The 26,990-nt window shown below is 41.6% G+C and overlaps 1 protein-coding gene across 2 annotated transcripts in view; it reads right to left on the bottom strand.

Annotated features, from left to right (window-relative positions):
* AP5S1 (adaptor related protein complex 5 subunit sigma 1) overlaps nucleotides 1–26,990 on the bottom strand; it is a 222,585-nt gene that overhangs the window by 47,695 nt on the left and 147,900 nt on the right. For both annotated transcript variants that reach the window (XM_044064080.1, XM_044064079.1), the window contains exon 2: nucleotides 15,556–15,737. In XM_044064080.1, coding sequence (XP_043920015.1) covers nucleotides 15,556–15,725 — 170 coding nt within the window. In that variant the 5' untranslated portion in view covers nucleotides 15,726–15,737. The remainder of the gene's footprint in view (nucleotides 1–15,555; nucleotides 15,738–26,990) is intronic.

The raw sequence follows: 26,990 nt of genomic DNA, 5'->3' as shown, positions 1-26,990 counted from the left end.
CATTACATCAGTTTTTCTTGCCCCAGATGTCAGGTGCCCCCGCAACAGGAAGCTATTATATGGTACGGCACACCCCCAGCAAAAAGCAAATACACATGATATAACATATGCCAAACAAGAAGGAAAGATAGAGGCAAGAGAAGTCAGGGGGCTGGAGGGAGGGTAACCAGGACTGCAACAGTGAATACATTCAAACATCTACATTTATGGTAAGTGTACCCAACTGTACTATGTTCTTCATGTTTCACTGTTGCAGTCATCACATTTGGGTTGATTCCCAAAGCTAGGGAAGGGAGGAGGAAGTTAAAGAGCATTAGGGGCAGCTATTAATCCCTGCAAGACTGCAGCGGCAAATTCATCTCTGGATTTAGAAAAGATAGGCAAGTGGTAATGCTTGGTGAAGGTAGTACAGAGCTCCAGGTAGCAGCTTCTAGGATGTCCCTTGTAGGGGCCCCTCTCAGAAATGCTGCAAAGGTAGATGCAGCCCTGCTTGAATGTGATCTTATCCCCTGTGGAGTAGGTTTTTCATGGTGCTTGTAGCAGAAATGGATGCAATGGGCTATCCATTTGGAAATGGTTTGCTTTGAAATAGCCTTCCCCTCTGCCCTTGCAGCAAAGCTAACTAGCAGCTGTTCAGATTTTCTGATAGATTCTATTTGGACAGGACTAAGCCTAAGTAGTCTGTGCATGTCCAGCTGGTGCAGTATTCATTCCCCTTTGTTTTGTGGATTAGGGAAAAAAGTAGGCAAATGAATGGACTGATTTAGGGCCACAGAAGACACCACCTTGGGCATAAAGGAAGGATTAGTCCTGCGGAAAACCCTGTCCACATGGAAGATAATGAAGGGTTCCACTGCCATGAGGGCCTGTAATTCAGACACTTTTCTAGCTGAAGTAATGGCTAGAAGGAAGGCTGTTTTCCAAGAAAGGAATTTCAACTCTGCTGTAGCAGCTGGTTCAAAGGGGGGAAGAATGAGCTTTTCCAATACAAAGTTAAGGTCCCAGGCTGGAGTGGGAGCTCTCCTGGGGGTCTTACATTTTTGTCCCCTCTAAGGAATTGCTTTAGCAAGGGGTGAGAGAAGAGGGGTGGCTCAGTATTATAACGTGCCGAAATGGCAGAGGCATGAATTTTAATTGACGACAAGGATAGGCTCTTGTGGAGCATTTTTGTTAAGTACTGTAGAATATGAGGTAAGCTGGGCACCACTGTGCCCATCCCCTGAGCTAAGCTCCAGGAACAGTATCTTTTCCACTTTTCAGCATAGGATTTTCTAGTACTAGGCCTCCTTGCCTCCATAATGACATCCAGTACCTGCTTACTGAGGGATGCTAGGGGAGAGCTCAAGGAATTAGCCAGGCTGCAAGATTCAGGGTTTGATGCTGAGGGTGCAGAATCTGGCCCGCCTGCTGGGACAGCAGGGGAGGGGTCTGCGGCATGTGCTATGGTTGTAGTAGTGTCATACTGCGCAAGAGGGGGTACAGTGCTGGTGTGGCCAGTCTGGTGCAATCAGTATTGTCCTTGGCTTGTTCTGTTTGATCTTTAGTAGGATCTTCAAGAGGAGAGGCAGAGGGGGAAAGGCATAAACTGAGAGGCTTTCCCAGGTGAAGGACAGGGCATCCACTTTCCAAGCTTGGCTGTGGGGAGTTTGTGTGCAGAATTTGTGCAATTGGTAGTTTTGAGGGGAGGCAAACAGATCTACCTCTGGAGTCACCCATTTGTTCCTCAAGAGATTGAATATTTTGGGTTCTGGTTTCCAATCATGTGGGTCCATGAGATATCTGCTTAGGTCGTCTGCCAGTGAATTTAATTTTGCCTGGCAGGAATTGAGCTTGCAGGTGTACCTGGTAGCTCAAGGCTGTGTTCCACAGAGTCATGGCTAGTCTGCAGAGAAGGAACGAGTGGGTTCCCCCCTGCTTGTTTATGCACCACATAACTGGTATTGTCTTGTCTTTACCAATAGTTGTCCTCAAAGAATACAGTCTTTGAAGGCTGTCAGAGCATTCTGTACAGCTAACATTTCTTTTTGATTGATATGCATGCCATGTGAGCCCCCCATGCACAGTTTGATGCATCTGTTGTTAGGGTTTGGGCGGCAGGGGGTAGAGTGAAAGGGAGTCCCTTGTTGTGGTAGTAGGCCTCTGCCCACCAAAAGGAACTCTGTCTTCATACAAGGAATGATAGAAATCATTGTTTCCAGGTCCTGAGAATGTTGACACCATAGGCTTTTTAGATACCACTGGAGTTTCCTTATATGCAGTCTTGCATATGGAATTAGTAAAATGCAAGAGGCCATGAACCCCAGGGCTTGCAGTATTTTCCTTGCAGATAGCTGGGGTTTTGTGGCCAATAGTTTGAAGTAGGTTGTCAAATAAACTTGTTTCTCCGGAGTGAGGAATGCCTTCTGGGAAGTTGTGTTCAAGCTTGCTCCCAGGAATACAATCTGTTGACAGGGTACTAGGTGAGATTTCTTTGGTGAGATTTCTTTTCGAGGGTGGTGTACCCAAGAGAGGTTAGAAGTTTCTTTACGAACACCAGGTGTTGTAATAGCAAGTCCTGGCTTTCTGCCTGAATAAGACAATCGTCCAACTATGGGTAAATATGAATATTTCTCTGCCTGCAAAATGCAATGGCTGGAGTTAGACACTTTGTGAATACCTTGGGCACAGTAGATAAGCCAAAGGGAAGAGCAGAGAACTGATGCATGGAGCCTGCCCTGAAGCATAGGTATTTCCTGCAATGGGTCTCAGTAGAGGCTTGCGAATCAGAAGTAGTGGGTATCAGGGGCTGCGAAAGCACCTCACTGAGTACCGGCGGACTGGCGACTAGCTTAACGGAAGCATCGTCGGCGGTTTTGGACCTATGCAGTCTATGTCTTTATCCTTACGTTTTTTCAGGATATTGGTAGTCAGATGGCTTGATGAAGCCATTTCAGAGTACACAGAACGAGTACGAAAGTAATTAGCTGCAAAAATAGACTGACGACGAATAGTTCGGGTGTTGAACAAGGCACCAAACCAACAATGAGGGACGTCGTAGTCTGGGCCTAAACAAGGGATGCAGTAGGAATAAAAATCTCTATGAGGTATTTGCTTTCCACAGGTAAGACGATTGTTAACTTTTACTGACATTGGTTAGAGCAAGAAAAAAGATCCCCAACGGGGTACTTAGCTTTTTTGAAGGCTTCGGGTCTGAAACTCGAAAACAAAAATTTCAGGAGTCGGCCGACCAGCACTTGTGAACTGCTTCTGCTTCAGGCACTGCACGGCAAGAAAGACTGGTGTAATGGGGTCGGCTGCATGTTTTACACCCCTGACGTCAAGGAAGAAGCGCCAGCATCCAAAGCAGAAATCCAAAGACTCTGGTATTAAGGGCAGCTGAGGGCTACCTGCAGCAGACAACCCAAATGTGATGACTGCAACAGTGAAACACGAAGAACATCAACAGATGGATCAGAGGTCATAACTGCCGGATGCTAGCTAATCCTTGCCAAGATAACTGCCACTAAATAATTGTCTTTTTATTATAAAAAGACAAAATTTATATAATGAAATTCCAGTTAAGTAGTAATGCAATATAATACTTTAAAAAGTAATAGTGTTAGCTTTTCCAGCTAAACTCCAAACCCCAAACCAGAACGCAATCCATAAAAAGAGTATACATATTAACTTCCTCAGAATTTCCCTAAGAGAAGTAAAAGGCTTTATTATCCATTTCTAAAACTGGAAAAGTGGCACGAATTTTTCTGGATGATTAACTTCATCAAAAAACTGTCTGACACAGCTGAAGAGACGTGAACCGGATAACTATACTTAGTCCTCCAACATTATCTTTTGACACCCTTAAGGCAATATTCCTCTTATTCATACAGTTATTTTTTTTCATAAATGGCTAGGTAGCATGTAGCATCCAGCATCAAACATTATCGAGTTGTGCTTTTTAGTTAGATGCATCAAAGTTCTACAACTAACATGTTTGCTGAACATCTGCTATCTTTTGCCTATATCCTAAAGGAAGACTAGACCTACGTTACTTTTGTTTTAGTGCAACCTTAAAGATGTATCCTCAGATAACCTAATGCCACAAAAAATGGATACCATGCTGGTGACCTCTGGAAAGTCTGACATTTTTCATCTTCTGCTCCTGGAAAACTCCAACTAGTGGATATATTTCATTACTAAACCTTAAGTATGCTACATTACCAGTTCTTTGTTAATATAACTTGCCAAGTACCCATTTAGTGAACTCAACTAGTTTTGTCTGATTTCATCTTCCTGTTGTGATTTTGTGCTGCCTTGAGTCCTGTGCTCCTGTTTCCAAATATTTCAGACTATTTCAATAAACAATAATTCCACCATTTTCACCAAGCCTTAGACCTATAGACATGTCTGAAAGGTCCACACTATCTAGTCACTGTTGTCTCCATGCTAGTGAAGGGAATCATATCTGCCTTCTACTTTTCAAATCCTTACTTCTATTTGCTTTTCAATAGTAAGTAGCCTGTAACAGAACTACATTTTCTACAAAAATTGTACTTTGTCAGGCTTCATAACATGCATTCAGATTTGTAGACAATATGGTAAACAGTGGGGAAAGGGTGGGAGTCCATTATGCTGTAAAAGTACCTTCCAACATCCAGTGTCACAGTCAACAACATGTACAGTTGCAAAACCTAAAATATCTGGCTCTGTTCATACAGGGCTAAAGCACCAACTGTGGCCAAAACAATCTGGGATTGACTTGTGGCCTAAATGCTGCTGGAGTTGGTAAGGGAGGGTATGGCAAACACTAGCTTCTTCCATTTTAAGGGAGGCTTCCTACTCGGTTACACTGCTGACACTATATGAAAGCTGGTAAAGCAGGAGACATTACAGTCCAAGAAGTGTGTACACCCACCAAGCATCACATTTACACTTTCAGTTGGGAACAGATGCATGGATAGAAGTGCAAATGAACACCGGGCTGTGGGGTTCACATTCATGTCAGCTGTCTCAAAAGAGTGATCAAACCCTTCTAAATGTCCTGCATGATGACAGCTATGATCCTTGGCTCCATTCCCACTCACCCTCTCCAGAAAATTGGGTAGGGGGCATGGATGTGCCGATTGCTGGGAAGGGGGCTACGAATGTGCTGATTAAGTAAGGGGATTAATGGCTGACACAAAGAGAAGACACGAGTACCTAGGGAAAAAATGTACAATCTAAAATCAAGGGCTATTACATGAGGTCAGTAGCAGTTAAAAACTACCCCCCTACTATCCACAAATGGCCTGGTGGATAGCTTTAACTCTACTATTATGATAATGATGACAGCATCTGCAGACCCAGTTAAAGCATGAGTGGGACAAATACTTGCCCCCTTCTCCTCTTACATAAAGGGAGGTGTCCCGAGAACCTATAAGAACCTACAGTACTTTAGATACTTTGTGGTCTTAGCGTGAGGACGCCTTTACACAATTTGTGATGGAGTGGGAAGGTGAAGGTGATTTACACAGATAGTCTATTGTGGCATATGTACTGAATTTGATGAATAAGCTTAGGGAGCTCATGGGGTTGGCAAAGAAGCATGTAACTAAAGCACAACAGCACCAAAGGGCTTGGTATGACTGACCAGTAAGAGCATGATAATATAGTCAGAAAAAAAGGCCACAATGTTTATTCCTTTAGAAAAATAAACTTCAAGAAGCATGGTTATTAACTGGAAATAACAGATACAAATTAAGTGTGTGCATGTGTGTGTGTCTGTGTGTGCATGTGCGTGTGCCTGTGCGTGTGTCTGTGCATGATCAAGCTACTGAAATGAAACATTCTATTTTCTGTGTGCAATTTCAATACTGTCATCTATGTATAACCAATTACTTTTAAAATTAAAGTCTTCAGTTGTAAAAGCTTCCAACTGATGTTTTGTTTTATTAGTGAAGGTTATCCTTACAATACTGGTATGACTGCTGGCATCTGCCTTTTAGGAGGGAGACTACTTATCTAAAAGCAACTAGAAATGAATACACCGAGTGGCTCATTAGAAGAGTGTTCTGTAACCATGATCTCAGTATCAGATTAGTAATCTAATTTGTAGAAACATGTCATACGACATAATGTCAATGGACAGCTATCACCTGGGAAATAGTGTGTGTTTATACATACACACATACATATACATAATGTATGAAATAACAGTTTGAGCAATTCTCAGTCACTATCAACAGGACTGCATTAGAAGGCATTAGGCTAAGACTGAGGTGAGTGAAATCTTGGAAAGTCAGTGATCCAACCCTTGCTTTGTAGCTGACAATGTAAAGCTTAGGTAGGTGTCAGTCATAACCAAAGGCATCTGTGTATTTTCATCATAAGCTCTTATGTGCCAATAGCGCAAACTTAAGCTTCATAACCTCTACACTTCATATTTTGTGGCAGTGGTAGGATTTAACCCACATTTGTCACATTATTTGGTAAAAGAAGTACAGGGTTTAAAGCCTGCACCCTTATTCCTTTTGTATTTGGTGGCAGCCATGGAATTCAAAAGTACAGTTGTGTACACTTACCATAAATGTAGATGTTCAAGGGTATTCACTGTTGCAGTCATCACATTTGGGTTATCTGCTTGCAGTAGCCCTCAGTCGGCCTGATTATCAAAGTCTTGGGTCCTGCATTGGTTGCTGTCTCATCTTCCGTGACGTCAGGTAGTCAGGGGTATAAAGCATGCAGCCGACGCCATTACATCAGTTTTTCTTGCCCCAGATATCAGGTGCCCCCATAATGGGAAGTAATTATATATATATATATATATATATATATATATATATATATATATGTATACATGCACACACACAAGGTTACACCTCCAATAAAAAAGCAAACACACCAAAAAGCTTTTAATCATACTAAAGGAGAGTAAAAGTATAGCCAAAAGAAGTCAGGGGGCTGGAGGGAGGGTAATCAGGACTGCAACAGTGAATACACTCGAACATCTACATTTATGGTAAGCGTACACAACTGTTGTATTTTCTTCGTGTTTCACTGCTGCAGTCATCACATTTGGGTAGATTCCCAAAGCTAAGGATGGGAGGAGGCATTTAGATAGCATTAGGATCAGCTATAAGGCCCTGCAAGACTGCAGTGGCAAAGCCAGCTCTGGATTTAGAGAAAATTGGTAAATGGTAATTGCTTGGTGAAAGTATGTACAGAACTCCAGGTAGCAGCTTCTAGGATGTCCGTGGTAGGTACACCTCTGAGAAAGGCTGTAGAGGTAGATGCAGCCCTGGGTGAATGGGGTCTAATCCTCTGTGGGATAGGTTTTCCATGGTGCTTATAGCAGAAATGAATGTAATGGCCTATCCATTTAAATAAGGTTTGTTTTGAATATAGCCTTCCCATCTGCCACTGCAGGAAATGCCACCAGCAGTTGTTCAGATTTCCTATGAGGTTTAGTCCTGTCCAAGTAAAATCTAAGTTGTCTGTGCACATCTAAGGAGTGCAGCATTCATTCCCCTTTGTTCTGTGGATTAGAAAAGAAGGTTGGCAAATGAATGGACTGATTAAGAGACGCACTGGATACCACCTTGGGCATGAAAGAGGGATTGGTCCTGAGGGACACCCTGTCCACATGAAAGATGATGAAAGGCACCACTGCCATAAGGGCCTGTAGTTCAGATACCCTTCTTGCTGAAGTAATTGCTAAAAGTAAGGCTGTTTTCCAAGAAAGAATTTTTAACTCTGCACTTGCAGCTGGCTCAAAAGGAGGTAGAGTGAGTTTTTCCAATACAAAGTTAAGGTCCCAGGCTGGAGTTGGGGCTCTCCTGGGTGGTCTTAAGTTTTTGGCCCCTCTGAATAACTGCTTCAGCAGTGGATGAGAGAAGAGGGGTGGTTCAGTGTTGTAATGAGCTGAAATGGCTGAGGCGTGAATTTTGATGGAGGAAAAAGAAAGGCCCTTGTGCAGCATCTCCGTTAAGTACTGAAGAATCTGAGGTAAATTGGGCGCTGCTGTGCCCATCCCTTGAGTTTGGTTCCAGGCACAGAATCTTTTCCATTTTCCAGCATAAGATTTTCTAGTACTAAGCCTCCTTGCCTCCAAAATGACATCCAACACTTGCTTACTGAGGGATGGTAATGGAGAGATTAGGAAATTAGGCTGCCAGGGTCAAGGTTTGAAGCCGAGGGTGCAGAATCTCGCTCTCCTGCTGTGACAGCAGGGTAAGGGTCTGAGGCAGGTGCCATGAAGCCAGCAATGACAAACTGCGCAAGACGGAGTACCAGTGTTGGCGTGGCCAGTCTGGTGTAATCAGTATCGTCCTTGGTTTGTCCTGTTTGATCTTTAGTAGTACTTTGGAGAGGAGAGGCAGAGGGGGAAAGGCATAAACTGGTAGATTTATATAGCTGAAGGACACAGCATCCACTTTCCAAGCTTGTTTGTGGGGAGTCCTTGTGCAGAATTTGTCCAATTGGTAGTTCTGGGGGGAGGCAAACAGGTCTATATCTCAACATGTTGAAAATCTTTGGTTCCAGTTTCCACTCATATGGGTCCATGAGATTTCTGCTTAGTTCATCTGCCAGTGTATTTAGTTTTCCTGGCAGGAATTGAGCCTGTAGATGCACTTGGTAGCTCAAGGCTGTGTTCCACAGAGCCATGGCTTGTCTGCAGAGGGGGTAAGAATGGGTACCCCACCTGCTTGTTTATGTACCACATAACAGTGGTGTTGTCAGTCCTTACCATTAATTGTCCTGGAAGAATGTGGTCCTTGAAGGCTGTCAGAGCATTCTGTACAGCTAACATTTCTTTTTGATTGATATGCAAGTGCATTTGACTTGGGTTCCATTTGCCCCGAATGCACTTCCCTGCCAGGTGAGCCCCCCATGCAGAGTCTGATGCATCTGTTAGGGTTTGGGCAGCAGGGGGGGTAGAGTGAATGGTAGTCCCTTGTTTAGATGGCAGGCCTCAGCCCACCAAAGGAACTGTAAGCAAGGTATGATAGGGATTATTGCTTCTAGATCCTGAGAATGTTGACACCATAGGCTTTTTAGATACCATTGTAGTTTCCTCATATGCAGTCTTGCACATGGAATTAGTAGAATGTAGGAGGCCATGAACCCCAAGACTTACAGTATTTGCCTTGCAGATATAGTTTGAAGTAAGTTGTCAAACGAATTTGTTTCTCTGGTGTGAGGAAAGCCATCTGGGAAGCTGTGTTCAAGCTTACTCACAGGAATATAATTTGTTGACAGGGTACCAGATGTGATTTATTTTTGTTTATGGTGTACCCCAGGCAAGTTAGCACCTTTTGTACAAATGCCAGATGATTCAAAAGTATGTCCTGGCTTTCTGCCTGAATTAGACAATAGTCCAGGTATGGGTATATTTGAGTATTTATTTGCCTGCAAAATGCAATGACTGGAGCTAGGCACTTTGTGAATACCCTGGGCACAGTAGATAAGCCAAAGGGCAGTGCAGAGAACTGATGATGCATTTAGCCTGGTTTGAAGCATAGGTATCTTCTGTAAGATTCCCTGATTGGGATGTGCAGGAAGGCTTCTTTTAAATCCAGTGTTGCCAACCAGGCATCTTTGCCTAGCAAAGGAAGTAACTGGTGAAGAGTTAGCATCTTGAATTTTGGAATCACCAAAAAGGTGTTTAATATGGAAAGGTCCATGATAGGACACCAAGAGTTGTCTTTTCTGGGTACCAGGAAAAGTCTTGAGTAGAAACTTTGTCCCTTTTCCTCTTCTGGTACAATTTGAATAGCCTTTATCCTTAAGAGAGAGAGTACTTACTTTTGAGCCTCTGCCCACTGATTTGGGGGTAGATCTGGCCAACAGTTTGGGGTTGGTAATGTGTGGAAGTGAAATCTGTATCCTTGGGAAACTATATTTAACACGCATGTGTCCTGGGTAATGAGTTCCCAGTTTTTTTCCTGCAGAGCAATCTTTCCCCCTAAAGGCGCAGTCAGTTGAGAAGTGCTTAGAAGTTTTAAAGGTAAGTCATTGCAACAGTTTACCATGGGGAGTCTTACTACTCCCTGATTTGGAAGTGGGAGCCTCCCACTGTTTAGTCCTGTGCGCACCCTGGGACTGAAGCCTGGGTGTTCTGCTGGTTCTGGGTTTGGACTGAGAAGGCCTGGAAAAGGGAGGAAAAGACCAATTCTTAGAGGGCCAATGCCTACTAAAACTTGGAGGTTGTGCTTGTAGGAAATGTTTAACAGTTTGCATAGATTTAGCTTTTTCCTCCATCTTTTTAAGAACTTCTTCTGCTTTGTTGCCAAACAGGCAGTCCTGGTTTAAGGGAGCTTCCAGCAATTTAGCTTTAACATGATCTGGCAAAGATTTCTCCTTAAGCCAAGCATGCCTTCTAAGTAATGACCCAGTGACAGCAGCCCTGCAAGATGCCTCTAGTGAATCAAAACCACATTGCAAAGTATGCTTTCCAACCTGTTCAGCAGAATGCATTAAATCCTGTAAATCCTTATTTTCAGCACAATCAGGAATCAACATCATTTTCTGTTTAAGCAATCCAATGATATGCTGCTGATACTTTAACATATGAATCTGGCAGTTTAAGGTCCTAATGGCCAAAGTTGCAGAAGTGTATACTTACTTACCCCATCTATCCAGCGCCCTGGAATCTCTGTCAGAGGGGGTAGGATTTTTGGCAGTAATACCCTTGATGCCCTTGGGTCCCTGTGAAATGGTCTCAGGATCCACAGTAGGATTTTTAAAAAGGAACTTGTGAGAGTCAGGAACCCTGTAATATACATCAGGTTTTCTGGGAGCAGGAGGTAAAGAGTCAGGGGGCAAGCTAGTTTCAGAAAAGGCATCATCAACAATGTCTAGTACAAGAGGGATAGCTAAAGGCCTGTGCTGGGGCAGGGGTAAGAAATCCCCAAGCCTCTTTTTAGAATCAGAGTAATCCTGGCTTTCCCAGCGAAAGTGCTCCCTAAGAGTATGCAGGGTTTCACCAAAAGAGAAATCCTCTGGGGGTGGGGGTGGGGGGCAGAGGGAATAGAGCCCTCTGCATCAGAATCCTCATAGGTAGATAAGGGTAAATCCAGGTCATCAGAGGAAACAGAAATTTCAGAAACCTGGTCAGAAGTATCATAAGCAAATTCAGTCCTAGGTCTCTTAGAGGGGGAAGGTTGGCTTCCCCTGATTAAAGTAATAAGGTCTTCAGCCATTCTTATCATCTGTTTTTTTTAGGCATAGAGGCCTGACCATGCGGTCTGGTCATCGGTTTTCTAGGCATAGTTTGAGTTTTAGGCCTTGAAGAAGAAGATGGTGTTGGTTTAATATGCAATTCGGTAGGCCTGAATACACCCTCAGAAGCCAGTGCCTACACAGCGGCTCCAGACCCATCCAATGTAGAGACATCCACAGGTTCCACAAATGAAGTATCTCGCAGCATACCGGATTCCGAATGGGTCTCAGTAGAGGCCTGAGAATCTGAAGTAGCGGTTATCAGGGGCTGCGAAAGCGCCTCACTGAGTACCAGTGAACTGGAGACTGGCTTAGGAGAAGCATCGTCGGCAGCTTTGGACTGGCTGTCTCTGTCTTTATCTTTGTGTTTTTTCGGATTGTCGGTAGTCGGATGGCTTACCAAAGACATAATCTGGATAATTGAACAGAGTACCAAAATATTTAGAAGCGTAAATATACCGATGAATAGTTTGTTTGTTAAATAAGGCACAAAACAGACAGCAAGGTATGTCGTGGTCATGGCCTAGGCAAGGAATACAGTACAAATGAAAATCTTTGTGAGGTATTTGCTTTCCACAAGAAATACAATTATTGACTTTTACTGACATTGGTTTAGAGTAAGAAAAAGTTTCCCCAACGGGGTACTTGGCTTTAGTTGAAGACTTTGGTTCTGGAACTCGAAAACGAAAATTCCAGGAGTCTGCCAACTGGCACTTGCGAACTGCTTCTGCTTCAGGCACCACATGGCAAGAAAGACTGATGAAATGGTGCCGGCTGCATGCTTTATACCCCTGACTACCTGACGTTACGGAAGATGAGACAGCAACCGACACAGGAACCAAGACTTAATAATCAGGCCGGCTGAGGGCTACTGCAAGCAGATAACCCAAATGTGATGACTGCAATAGTGAAACACGAAGGACATCACCATATTCTCATTACGCTCACCATATTTTATCTGTTAAGGGGCACTATGCAGTGATTAACTGTAGGAGTTTCTCTTCCGCTACCTTAAGCGTAGGCTATTTTTTTTTCTCTCTCTCTCATCACTGTGTTCATTGACAGTGACTCATTCCAAGTTAGGACAGACTGCCTAGCCCAAACGTTACCCACTTATAGCCTCATCTGCTGAGCAAAGACAACAGGTCCTGAAAACAGACATCTTCACCACTGGTAACCCTGGAAGCTTGAGTACTGGAGGGCTACCAGGAGGAACAGCAAATGTGTAATGTCTGCTAAAATTCCTTGGGAGAGACAAGAAAAACATAATAGGGGGCAACTCCTAAAAAAGACCGGAGGGTTAAGCTCAGGAAATACATGCTCTATGGAGTAGAGCACAGCAGAAGCCCTATTAGAACGGCTTACAAGAAGCACACATGCAGAAACCCCATATGAAGTCAGCACATGCTACAGGCTTCCTCCAAAAATGAAGGAAAAGCAGGGAAGAAACAGCAAATACAACCAAAATGGAATATATAGATCCATCCAAAACCATTAGATGGAGGGAATTACCAGTAAGAAAGGAAGAATGGGAGGGCAAATACCCAATGCAGAAAGCAACCTTGTCGATCAGCAGAAATGGTAGATAGTTAAAACTGACTTTGGTGATATTTCACAATACAAGACTCTGGGGAAGAATGCCAAGCAGTAAAAACGTTAACCTCCCAAGAGGTAAGACCCAGAAAAGACAAAGTTCGGAAGGCTAAGTCCTTTGAAATTAATGTGGCAAAGGTGGCTGAAGTTCCAGAATTATGGTCCAAAATGATTTTTAGTGAATATGGAGGCCAACAACCAAGTAGCTGTTTCACAAGTGTCAGCCACAGAGGTATTTTTTTAAGCTAGCACTGGAAACAACTATGTGTCCAGTGGAGTGACCTTTCACAGCAGCCTACTTTAGTGAGCATTCACTACATGGCAGAAATACTGCTAGCAAGCCAAATAGAAATGATCTGTTTAGCAAAATGCAATCCTTTCCCTCATCTACAGCAAAGGAGACAAATAGTTACACATTATCCTCAGGTAAAACACAAGCTAACAGTGCTTAGCTAAGACGTGAATGAACAGCTCTCCCTTGGTTTCCACCCACAATAAGAAATTAGAAGGATGAACAGGCTGGTTAAAAATCGATTCTAAAATCCGTTTCGGGGGAATGTGTACTATTCCTAAAGGACACCCAATCCTTGCACACAGTCAGAGAACCTACAGATAAGAAACAGAAGCTTCTTATCTTAGGAGAAAAGAAAGTTTGAGTTACTAAATACACAGGTTGGAATAGGGGATGGGCAAGACTATCATTCATGAATTTAATGTCTCAAATATGAGCAGAAATGACAAACCCCCTTGAAGGACTGCTTACCCAGCTAGTGCCAAGCTACAGTTTGGTGCTCCACTAGGAAACAGTGAATACCAGAGGCACACACCATGACAGTGGAATAACTAAACCTCGTATCAGACAGATATTTGAGACTAGCAAACATCATCAGTAAGTCGAATGAATGACATGTCATCAAATATCTCTCTGCCCAAATATAGAACTTTTTGTACTTAGTACAGTATGTCTTATAAGTGGATGGGTTTGTGGCAATATCCACCACCAGCAGATTATCAGCCAGAAAGTTCAACAGCATCAAGTGTCTAGCATTCAGGCTCAGAGAAGGAGCAAGTTACTGTCTAGACTTGTACTGGGATAGATTTCTTCAGTGATAGGAATTTGTGAACCTACAACCAGTCACCACTAGATGAGGATGAATCCTGGTCTTTATCTGTGAATTTTAAGATCAGGGTTGGAATCACAAGGAATGGGGTAAGGTTTAAAGAATCTTTTTTTTTTTTTTTTTTTTTTTTATGCTTTTTGCCCCCATGCCTGCTAACAATCAAACCTCCCCATTTCTGAAGCAGTCATCATCCTGACAACAATGGGGGTTCACATGTTGAAGATGGCTACCATGGCCATAACCAAATGCATACACAAGGACCACCCCATTCTCAGAGGGCTTATACCACAGGACACCTAAGCCACAGGGTTTTAAAGAAGCTGGCTTAAGACAAACAGGAATATCCAGAGCCACTGCAGAAAGAGAATGCATCCACCATCACCTCCCCTTTGTCCTTCTATAAGTAGCTAAATGGGGAAAATAAGTCACATAGTCAAGGAAGTACCTATACCTCAAAACATTGCAAAAATAAACAAAGTGTTGTAAAGATCTGGCACATTTGCAAGATCTTCTTCTATCTCATAAAAATTCTTGCTCTTCTCTTACATCTCTAGTCCAAAACAACCATGGTTCTGTAAAAACAGATTTCCCTGCACTCCCCTTTTTGTTTTCATATAGTTAAAGGCCATCTGTTTAAATAAAATTACAAACTGTATGTTAAGGCAAAGAGTAATGAGTAAAATGAAGTAGTCTGTAAACAGTAGCAGTCTACCTCAGGCACCTGATTCTCTATTAAAAGTCAAAAAGGTGGTGCATTGTGTAGCAGCAGCTACTCCAGCTCCCGATGTGTGTTTTAGGTTAGTATAAAATTTTTGTTGATCTGTTGTCTGTTTGCGAGCCAGTTTTGTCCAGTTGGGTGTGTGGTTGGATGTGGCTGTAGTGCCTAGATAGGTCGGCTTGGATTGCATTGCTTTGCTTTTTGGATCATTGGCCTGGTCATGGTAGTTTTGGGTCATGGGAAGAGAGTTGTGCATGGAGGAGGATTAAAGTTTGGACTGCCTTGCTTGCCTTGTTCGGGATCGTTGGCTTGGTCATGGTAGTTCGGGCATCAGAAGGGGAGTCCCACAGAGCGTGGATGGTGAAGAACCGATTTTTGTCTGCTGATAAGAGATTGAGATCAGGATTTGAATTTTGTTGGGATGGATGAACTGGTCTGTTTTGTTTGGACATTGCTGCATTGGAATTAAAGCCGGTGGAGGTGTGGATGGTGAATCTGACAGGTGAATTGTTGGTCTGAATACGACTATGCAGGTCTTCATGTGGCGAGAGTTACGATGAATGGTAGAGGGAACTGGACTGGGACTTGAATTTGTTGCTGCCGCTGGTAATGGGATGGTGGAAGTGAGGTTGGTGAAGATGGCTGTAGTCACTGTATCTCAATTGACCATGGGTGGGGAAGCTTTTTATGTCTTCGGATGTCTGGACTCTGTTGTTTATGTGCTCTGTGTTTGTGTTCCTTTCTGTGTATATGTTTATTTATGTTGTACAAGAGCTAGGAGAATGTAATTTCTTTCAGCTGTGCACTTTTTTTGCTGTATGGTCTGAATGGTAATAAAGTTTTACTTATTTATTACTGCATCCTTTTACCATTCACTACACTATAAAATAGGGGTCTGAAACCGTAACTGGCATTACAGGCTCATAAACATCCACCTTCTTATACCTTGCCACAGCAAAGATCTGTTCTTTTCTATAACACCTTTCTTCTTCTGGATCTTTGTTCCTGGACTCTGACCTCTCTGAGCCAAATGTCTGGGAATATAGCACTCTGCAGAGACTCTCAGTACCACCGGTGCTGCAACTCAATGTGTTTATCAAGAAAGCATGAACCATGGTGATTATTTCCTAGAACAAGAAAAAAGAGAGTTTACTTTTAACTACAGCCTCTTTCACCTCATTTGATGATCAGATGCAACACAATAATGAAAATCAATGCTGTGCAGCAGAATAAATTTGATAAAAACATAAGTAATAATGAATTAGTTAGTTTATAAAACTCCCATGGTCTAAATATTAAAATATGAAAAGAAAACATCATGTTAATAAACAATGATCCCTAACTATTGGAAGGAATACTGTAAAAGAAAAATAGTTTTTAATCTTACCCTAGAGTTCTACACGGTATTAATTTCTCTGCATCACGAAATATAGTTTTTTTCCCTACCCAAATACTGAAAAATGCTGGCAACCATACTAGTATGACATTTTCTGAGGTCAGTTTTCTCCTTCCTAAAATGCAGTTTCCTCAGAAAATGAGATTTTGAACATCCCTCTCCTTTAAAGCTGCATTTTCCCCTCACTAGGAATAGCATCTAAAACTTAGAAGTCTCTCTACAGTGTCAACAACATTTTTTTTTTTTTTAAGAGCAACTCTCTAGTTTTCTTTACCGTGTAAAACACACTGTAATACTATTATTAAATTCTTGAGGCAATAAATTAGGTGCAGGCAAATCTCACACTTTCATTCACTTTGTCAGCCAGTTTTCAAATCATATTATCAATTGCCCTGTCATTTCTGACTGACACTAGAAAGCAACACAGATGTGAATTCCAAGACACTCAACAGGCAGGGGTGGCTCATGCAATAGGACTGCAGCCCCCCACCTGTACAATAAACTGTTTGAAAAATAAAATTAAAAATAAAAATCACGGACTTCACGCATGCGTGCATGGTCCCTGAGAACTCCATGCACGCATGCGTGCTCACTCCAGAGCTCTAGACTGCTCTGTTAGGCAGTCCGGATAGGAAAGGCAGGAAACTCCGCCCTTCCAGCCCAGAGGTCTGTGCAGTGATAACCGCACAGACCGAAAGGTCACCGGACTGCATCGCCAGCAGGAAAGAAGCTCCAGCCTGCTACTCATGTGGGAGACCCATGTGGACGTAGCTGCAGAGGATCAGGTGTGTGTGTGTCTGTGTGTAAAATGCCCCAGGTGCTACATGGTGGTGGGTACAAAATAAGACTTGAACCCTGTACCTTGAGCCCAGGTGGCAGGTGCCTGAATTCCCTACCCACCACCATTTGTAAAAACATTGCAGATTTTTCCCCTCATACTTGTTCTATTCCTCATAAAATCTGTGGTTTCTGTATTTGTGTCCTTGCAAAGCTGGTAGCACATTGGTGCAGTGGTAGCATTGTTGCCTGACAGCTACAGGTTCTTTGGTTTGATTCTTGGCTGGGGTGCCTTACCTTTTCTGTAGAGTCTGTATGTCCTCCCTGTGTTCGTTTCCTCTAGTGTCCTCCCATCTTACAAAGATATATGTCTTATCTGGAGTGTTTCTCCCTGGGCCTCTGCTAAAAATTAGCTTTTGTTCCAAGTCAGACTTTCCTGGTTAATAAATGTTAAAAATGACACGCATCTGAATATCAGACTTCATATTCTTCAGAAAGTGCATGGTAATGCAAAAGCTTTTATTCTAGCAATTTTCTAACTGTATAAGATGGACATTTGAAATTTGTCCCTATTTTTGGGATTGTATTCCCCCATTATTGGTTTCATCCAGATTTTTTGTGCCAAGGTTGAGAGCTATGGTAAGAACTGAATTCACTGAATATGTTTGGGGGCTATATTCCCCCATTACTGGCTTTGTCCGGGTGTTTTTGCTAAGAGATTGAGAGCTATGGTGAGAACTGAATTCACTGAATGTTTGGGGGCTGTATTCACCCATTATTGGCTTTGTTCAGGTGTTTTGTGCTAAGAGGTTGACAGCTGTGCTATGGTGAGAACTGAATTCACTAAGTGGTAGCCATTTAAGTTTCCGTTTTCCTCTTTCACAAAACAGCTGATTTGGCATAGAGGTATGTTGCTCTGACTGTTTTGCACAGGGTCCTGGGTTTAAGGCTTGGCAGTAAAATGTATGGTGGTAACACAGCATTTTATTCTAGCAACTTTCCAACATTATACAAGCAATGTTTAAAATGCATCCCTGGTTTTTGGGCTTTTGTCGTCCCCCACAATAAACTTTGGCTTTTTCCAGATTTCTTTGTGCTGCAAAGTTCAGAGATACAGCTGAGTGAGTAGATTTTACAAGAAGCTGAGAGCTGCAGGGGAGCAAAAGTTTAGTGCTGCTTATGCTGAGTCTGCTTGCCTTGTTAATAGCACAACAGGTAGTATACTTGCTTTTGATGCAGAAGGCTGTGGGTTCTACTCCCACAGTAGACAGATGCATTGCTGATACTCTACTTTGCAAAACGGGTGGATGCTGCACTCCTTTTTGGCGAAGATACCTAGCAACTATGAACCTGTTACTGTTTGCCATCCATTCCCTATTGCAATATTGCTAGCTTATCATTTTTTAGTGTAAGATAGGCAATTTATTCCTCAAGGGTAACAAGCACTTTATTTGTAGATGAAACAATGAAATACAAAGTTGTTTGCTAGCAGCAGCCACTTCATTAGTTACAGATCTCTTTAATGTGGAATTATTTAGATGACTTTTACTTCAGAGATTGTGCAGATGTACTGATACTGGTGGACTGTAGAAGTTTGAGTAGACTTTTATGATGGAAATGTTCTGAATTGGGCAGTTTTGTCATTACTGGTGCATGCATTTTGTTTCATTGTTTACTGGAAATATTTCAAAACAAATTTAAAACGCCCTCTAAAACTGTACTGCATTGTACAAGGAATATAATTTAATACAATCAGAAAGGTATACGAAAGAGCATGTGTATGTTTCGTGTGCAAGGGGCCTGTGATTTGAAAACAGTCCAAACCCAAAGTTAATCTGCCACTGGCAAAATGTATTTTCTTTGAATGTGGGTTTCAATGCTGTTTCAGTGAATGTGAGTTTTCAAGGGCAGAGAAGTTTTAATGCTGTCTGTTTTCATTGTGAGACTGCATTGCTTTGTTTAGGAGATATAATATATATTAGTGTTTGCGCTGTGAAATGCAAAATAAAACTTTCAAATGAAGTCCAAATCATCGCAGAAGTAAAGCAGTATGCACATTAGTGTTTATGGTTTTTGTTTTTCGGCTTTTCCCGGTTAGTGTTTATGGTAAATGGGGTGAAATAGCCAAGTAATGGTTCATTGGAATGGCTGTAGGGGGGGAAGCTCCATTCGACCATGATTTTGTGAGGGGGGGGGGCAGCAAACTCAGACAGCCCCGGCTGAACTATACCTCTCAACTGTCCAGATTTTTGCAGAATGAAGAGATTTTTGCTTCTTATTTTTGGTTTGTTCCTCATAAAATTTGTGGTTTTCTGTCAAATCATTTAGGAATGAAGTCACTAAATAATGACAGACACTGAGTTTCAGACTTCATAACCTTCAGAAAAATGCAAGCTAAAGCAAGACTTGTTATTCTATCAACTGTCTCAGTTTATACAAGAGCAATTTTTAGTACTGTTTATAAGTTCCCCCAAAATAATTTGGCCTTGTCCAGATTTCCTGCATTAACAGGTTGAGAGGTACGTGCAAATAAATTGCTTTATAGAATTAGGCATATCCAAACCTTTCAACTGTACCCGATTTTGGCTCAAAATGCTGCTCTTCCCCTAATCTCTCCGCAAAATGGCAATTTTGGAAGAAAACATGGAGGGTTTACAATTAATAAATAACTATAATAATCAGTTATAGATTGCTTTTATTTCAGAAATGCATGTAGATTATTTTATTTTGTCAGCTGCTCAAGTTAGCAGTACTAATATTAAAAAGTGTCCATTCTTTGCAGTTTCCCAGCTGTACTGTGTGGCTATTTTATATTTTTGAATCACATTTTTGGTCCATTTTTCATAAAATTGTGGTTTTTTGGCAAATCATTAAAGACTGAAGTTAGAAAATAATGACAGACATTTCAGTTTCAGATTTCATACCCTTCAGAAAATTCATACTAATTATCTTCATTCTATTATCTTTCTAAGTTTATAAGAGCAATATTTAAAACTTATCCTTATTTTTGGGCCTTTTTCCCACTTCTATGTATGGCTTTGTCCAGATTTCTTGCTCTGAGGTTGAGAGGTATGACAAATAGATAGGGGCCAAGGGTACTAGCTGCTAGTACAAGGGTCTAGGGATCTACTAAAGGGGCGGTGAATACCACACAACGTGGCTGGGCTAATATATGCCTTCGGGCAGATAGCCCAGTACCAGCCTATGAACCTAAATGTGTCAGGGCCATCTCAATCAGCCACAGACATTTCAAATTGTGACATACTTGTTGCACCCCACTCCCCTATGTTGTGACTCTGGATGTGTCCAAGCAAGGCAAGGAACAGTATGCAGTGTAAATGTGAAGACTATCCCCCCCATCCAAAGTAGACACAAGTACTACAATGGCTTTTCATCTGTCCTTGATTTTGCAGAATGTTCTGGTTTCTGTCATATTTTTATACTGTTGATTTATGCTTATTATTCAGAAAGTGCCTGTTGCTCTGTGTTTAAGTAGCAATGCTTTAATGACCATCTGGTAAGCTTGTCTGAGATTGTAAGATGCAAGTAAGTTTTAATAAGCATACTGTTAACAAATTGCCAACATTGAAAGCCTTTCTGTTGTTGCCATGCAGAGAATACTTACATAACTAGATAAGATATAAGCCTTGGGTATTGAAATGCATATGACAGTATTTGTAATAAAGGACAAGATTACATTATTTTAAGAGCTCATTACAGGCTTTACCTGCAAACTAAACAGAATGCCAACCTATCATGTGTGGTCCATATCCTGTGCAGTAATCCTTTAAGCAATGTATGTTGAGCTTGTTTCCTGTTTGCTTTTCATTTTTTACTTTGATCATGTTTTCCCCATGAGACAAGTAAATAGTTGTTGTCAGGCAGCAGGTCTTTTTGGATAAGAAACATTTTTACAAGTGGGGGTATCACAGAGATTGCTACTTTCAGCACGTTACTTGGTACTTTAATAAAGCTGAATATAAATTATAATTAGAACCGCAGTGCAAGGAGAAGTGGTTTGAGTTGAGTGCTGCTTGTTTTTTTATACTTGATTTTAACTGGCATTCCAGTAATGTATTTAAAAAGTAATTTATTTTTTCATGCCTCACAACCTTTTTGTTTCCAACTAGATATTAAGTAAGCTGCCATGCAGCCAATGGATTGAAATATTTCTTTTCTTCTACACTTTACTTTTTTCTTGATTGGACTCTCATAATGATAGTTTGGCACCCATGGCAGCGTATTTAATTAAAGTTACAGTTTTTTGTGGTTTTGATCATAGCTCCTCCCCTTTCTGGTTGGCCACACCCATTTCCATTGACCCCACTCATTCAGCGTCTCCTGCAGCCCCCCCTTTGATTTGAAGTCACCAGCCGCCACTGTCAACAGGTTTATGAGCCCAAAGAAACTATAGACATTATCATGTCATCTTTTCCTTGACCAAAAATATGATGCAAAAATGACTACATCCTAACAAAAATACATGCAAACCTAGTATGGTGACCAATGCCACACAAAGGGAGAAATGACTGAGTCATGCTTTAGTTATATGTGGTACTAAAATATTTTGCTGAAAGAAAAATGCATTCTGGGATGAAGATGGGTGAGTTTAGGGTACAACATTCCTTTAAATGTCTCAACCAAGTACTGCTAAAGGAAACAAGCCCATTTTCAGGAATAACTTGAGAACATAGCAAAGCTAAGTAGTCTGATCAGAAATGCACAACATGAAAATGATTACTAATGTGGTTTAAAATGGTCCCAGTTTTACAGTTCAAGGATCAACTAATATACTCTCATGCTTTTAGCATCCAAACGTAGCAAATATATATAAAACAACACCAAGAATGTAAACTTACTGGGAAAAAAAGTTTCAGAATGGAGTTGAAAAATGATACCATCCAGATTCGTAATGACAAGTTAAAATTACATCTGACTGTGGTCTCAAAAATGAAATAAAATTCTATGCTGCTCCAGTAGCATACAGGGATAAAGCCCTAACCACTGTACAGCCAGCTCAGGTGATTGACAGAGTGGCAACGATGAATGGGTGTGCCTGTCCTGGGGGGAGGGCACTTGTTGGTGATGCTCCCTAAGGTGAGGTGTGATCCAAAAATGAGAGATGCTCTTAGACGTGACCAATGAGCATGGGTGGCATGAAAAGGGAAAGTGGGTTGGGCATATAATACAAAAAAAAAAACAGATGGAAGCACAGAGTGCTGAACTTCCAGGACACTAAAGATCTACAATCGGCCCCAGCAACACTGGAGGTTGTCCAAGGGGTAGAAAAATGTCTGGTAGACCTAGCATGAAAGTGGGACACTGGGGCCTGGGCTGGTAATGATAATGTCTGAGGGAACAAAACAAATACTATAAAACTCTGACATTCACTACAGTAATAGCACTGAAATCAAAGTTAAGCCTGCTAAAAAAATCTGCTCTCTTTACAAGCAAAAAGTTTTCCAGAAAGTCTTTACACAGTGTTGCTATACGAAAAGTAGAAAAGCAGCTTTTAATTTTGTACATTTACACTAAAAAAGTATCCTCAAATTTCATATCATGAAATTTAACACTTGTAATTAAAATATAAACAGTAAAGAAAATCTAAAGTAACTGATTATCATGTTTGTGTCTTTCGGTTTTTCCCGGTTAGGGGTCGCCACAGCGGAACTCCGGTCCGCTAATGATTGGTAGTGGATTTTTACGTACCGGGTTACCAGCCCTGATGCACAACCTTCAACGAAGGCACGCCCCATTCACGTATGCATCCACACAGAAGACGCTCTGAGAATCGAACGGGACATGTTGCTATGAGGCGACAACGCTACCGCAGCACCACCTAACAATGCAAATCTTTAGAGAATCATTCAGAAGCTATCGAACACTGCACTCTAACAAATCAACTTTGTGCACGAACGCTCTGAAAGCAAGATGTCCCCTGTAATGTCATACTAAATATCTATGCACCCATCTTCAAAGCGGTTTGCCCTGGATCAGGTTGTGGCTACAGCAAAAGGAACAGGGAAGGAAAGACTTCATTATTGCCAGCAAAAAGTTCTAGCTCAGTCTGTGGAATCGGCAAATGATTCTAGCCAAGACAAAAGAAATAATCCTTCCAATATTTCCTGAGGCCTTCCCAGTGGAATACTTATGGTACAGCTTCCCAAAAAGTAAAAGCCATGTTCGTGTATTGATAGCAAGTCTACCAAATGCCAACAGACAGACGAAAACCTACCAACACAACTTTCACTCACAGTGGAGTTTGTTCTTTTCACCATAGCCCTACATCCTGGGAATAGGTATATATAAGCTTGGGGGGGGGGGAATGCACCGGACTTGACCCCTGGGGAAAAAGTTACCTTTAAACTATGCAGAAAGTTTTATTGGCATTTTGTTTTCACTGAATCACTATTAGTTTTAAATGTTGTCAACAAATTAACATAATTCTAAAAAGTATATAGGGACTTTCTCAATAGAGATCATAACCACGTCAACTGGCTCCTCTCAACCAGGACAGGCACTGCCTCTACTCCAAGAACCTCCAACACTGCTGAGTGCTTCACTCTAGCTTGGTAAACCTAGCTGACCTTGGAAAGGGCATCATTTCAGCTACTTGTATCCATAATCTCATTCAATGTGGCAGCCGTGCCACAGATAATGTAGTACTTACTTCAGGTGCTACACAGAGATTTGTGTTAGGTCCTTTACTATTTTATAGACTGTTTTATAAATAACATGACTCTGTCTACCAAACCAGAATGGTGTTCTGCATATCGAAAACAGACAATCTTCTACCCCAATTAGAACAAAGCAAGCAAAATGACTTTAATAACCGATTGGACTAATTAATAACAATGGACATAGCACACTGCAAGTAAATTAATACTATGTTATTTGGATCTCAGCAAATGCTTAGGAGTAACAAACATCAAGTGCTACAGATCCATAAGGAACACCATAACAACAGTAGCACAGCAGAAATATGAAAGATATGTACTCTCCATAAAGATAGATCCATGTTGTCTACTTTTCGTCTGGTTCAGCTGTGGGTTGTTAGATCTGACAGGATCCGACCTCGGCACAACTTGTAAGACTTTGCTCCACAGCTGTAACTCCTCCCTACCCATAACCTCCTGTGCTCCACTTCAACACCTCAGATCGAGTTTTCATTGTCTACATATTGACATGGCTAATGCTAACAAACAAAACATCTTGTGAGAGGAAGTAAAACATGCCAAGGCCACGAAACACAGTATAAGCTCCTGAAAGGAGTAATCATAATCCTAACCCAGTCCTCCAGAATAAGGGAACAATTTGGAGGGAGTTGGCAGGATGGATATTGGAAGACAAAAAGACAACATGGATCTATCTTTATAGTAAGTAAATAACTTTTATAGCCAATATTGTCTATTTTCATCTGATTCAGCTGTGTGACAGGTTCCCAAGAACCAAGGTCTGGGTGGATTCATGGAAGGACACTCCAAAAAAAGGTGGAGCCAAAGGACGAACAAGATCTTAATTGTTCATTCAATTTGTAATGAGAAATAAAAGTGTGCAGAGTTGATCAAGTAGCTGCTGCATAGATGTCATCAAATAGGAAGTCTGTTAGCAAATGCTGTTGACGTAGATACTGCTCTGGTTGAATGCACTTTTGGTTTGGATGATAATAAGCCTTTCTTTGTATACACAAATGAAATACATTTTGAGAGCCAACTGGAAAAGTAACTTTGGAAACTGCTTTCCCCAATTTCTGCTTTGAGAAAGACAAAGACACAGGTGATTAGATTTCCTGAAGGGTCTTGTGCTGTGTAGGTAAAACCATAAGTGGACTTCCAAAGTATGCAAGATGTACTCCCCCTTTACACGAACATTTTGGAAAGAAAGCTGGAAAATGAATAGATTGACTAAAATTAGTTTCAGATGCCACCTTTGGTAAAAAAAAAAAAAGGATTAGTTCTCAAAGTAACACTATCCTTATGAAATATCAGAAAGGGTGGTTTAGCAGTAAGAGCTCATTAAGTCTGAAATTCTTTTAGCTGATGTAATTGTTACCAAAAATATAGTTTTCCAAGAGAGAAATTTGATATCTGCAAATGCCGCTGGTTCAAAGGGCAATTGTGTCAGAGTTTGTAGCAAAATAGTAATGCCCCAAGGAGGCATTGGATCTCTAATAGGTGGTCTGAGAAGGAAGGTCCCTTTAAGAAGGCTTTTGAAATTTTAAGGGAGGATATGGAGAAATTGTCAGAGCCTACATGGAAATTGGAGATGGCCACTAACTGTACTTTGATGGTGGAATAACAGGAACCGGCAAGAAACAATTCTGAAAGAAATTGTAGGATGGTAGGAACTGTAGCTGAGAATGGGTTTATACCTTAAGAATATGCCCATATGGAAAAACTTTTCCATTTACTATGGTAGATTTTGGCAGTAGGAACTTTTGGTGAAGCTGTCAGAATATGAACCACTGCAGGGGATAGCCTGGCTTCTCTGGCTATTGCCCAGATTGGAGGAACCATGCATTTAGTTTAATGGACTTCTGATCTGAAGAAGGCAAGCTGGAGGGATGAGACAGAAGATCTGGGAAGTGGTCCAGTATCCTGGGAGGATGATCTAGTAGAAACCATTGGAAGGGAAACCATGTTTGTCGAGGCCAAAAGGGGGCTATAAGGATTACTCTGGCCTTGCACATCCTTGCTTTCTGCAAGAATTTGTTCATTAGGGCAAGGGGAGGAAAGAAGTAAATGAGTCCCTAGGGCCAATGATGGACAAGAGTGTCCATAGGAGGGATCAGGGCAGAGCAGCTGCTGCATTTGTTGTTGAGATACAACACAAAGATCGCAGCAAGGCTACCTCAAGTGACTGAAAATCTCTGTCTCTATTACTGAGTTTAGGGATCACTCATGAGGCAACAGAATAGATGTGCTCAGTTTGTTTGCTAGCACCCTGGAATCCCCTGGGTGTGCATTGCTATTAGAAAGCAATGTGAAGACATAACCTATCGCCATATAGTACAGTTGTGTACACATCATAAATGTAGATGTTTGAGCGTATTCACTGTTGCAGTCATTACATTTGGGTTCACAGGTTAGTACTAAGTTAACTGCTCTTGCGAGCCATTTTAAACCTAGCCAATTATCCCTTATGAGACTCGAACCCTGCATCTTGTGTTTGTAAAGCAAACACCTTAACCATTAGGCCACCCTCCCAACCTGAAAGAAAGCTCCTCTCCAAGGAGACACACACACAGTTGGCAAGTGCAGGATTCAAGCCCCTATCTAACTACTTTATGATACCAGAGCAGTACACATTTACACAACATGCTATACACGTTATCTGCTTGCAGTAGCCCTCAGTCGGCCTGATTAACAAAGTCTTGGGTCCTGCATCGGATGCTGTCCCTTCTTCCATGACATCAGGTCATCAGGGGTATAAAACATGCAGCCGACGACATTACATCAGTTTTTCTTGCCCCAGATGTCAGGTGCCCCCCTAATGGGAAGCAATTAAATCTAGAATTATAAGTATATACCTCCAACAAAAAATCAAATACACCAAAAAGCTTTTTGAGCATAGTAAGGGAGAGTAGAGTTATAGCCAAAAGAAAAAAGGGGGCTGGAGGGAGGGTAACCAAGACTGCAACAGTGAATACACTCGAACATCTACATTTATGGTAAGTGTACACAACTGCACTATGTTCTTCGTGTTTCACTGTTGCAGTCATTACATTTGGGTAGATTCCCAAAGCTAAGGTTGGGAGGAGGAATTTAAATAGAATTAGGACCAGCTATAAGATCCTGCAAGACTGCAGTGGCAAAGCCAGCTCTGGATTTACAGAAAAGTGGCAAATGATAATGCTTTGTGAAAGTATGTACAGAACTCCAGGTAGCAGCTTCTAGGATGTCCCTGGTAGGAATGCCCCTGAGAAAGGCTGTGGAGGTAGATGCAGCCCTGGTTGAATGGGGTCTGATGCCCTGTGGGAAAGGTTTTCCATGGTGCTTAAAGCAGAAATGAATGCAGTGGCCTATCCATTTTGAAATGTTTTTTTTTTAAATAGCTTTCCCCTCTGTTCCTGCAGAAGATGCCACCAGCAGTTGTTCAGATTTCCTTTGAAGTTTAGTCCCTTCCAAGTAAAATCTAAGTTGTCTGTTCATATCTAAGGAGTGCAGTATCCATTCCCCTGTGTTCTGTGGATTACGAAAGAAGGTAG

The sequence above is a fragment of the Protopterus annectens genome, chromosome 2.part2, assembly GCF_019279795.1.
Source record: "Protopterus annectens isolate FY-2018-M chromosome 2.part2, PAN1.0, whole genome shotgun sequence".
NCBI lineage: Eukaryota > Metazoa > Chordata > Ceratodontiformes > Protopteridae > Protopterus > Protopterus annectens.
This window is presented reverse-complemented; position numbering and strand designations above follow the sequence as displayed.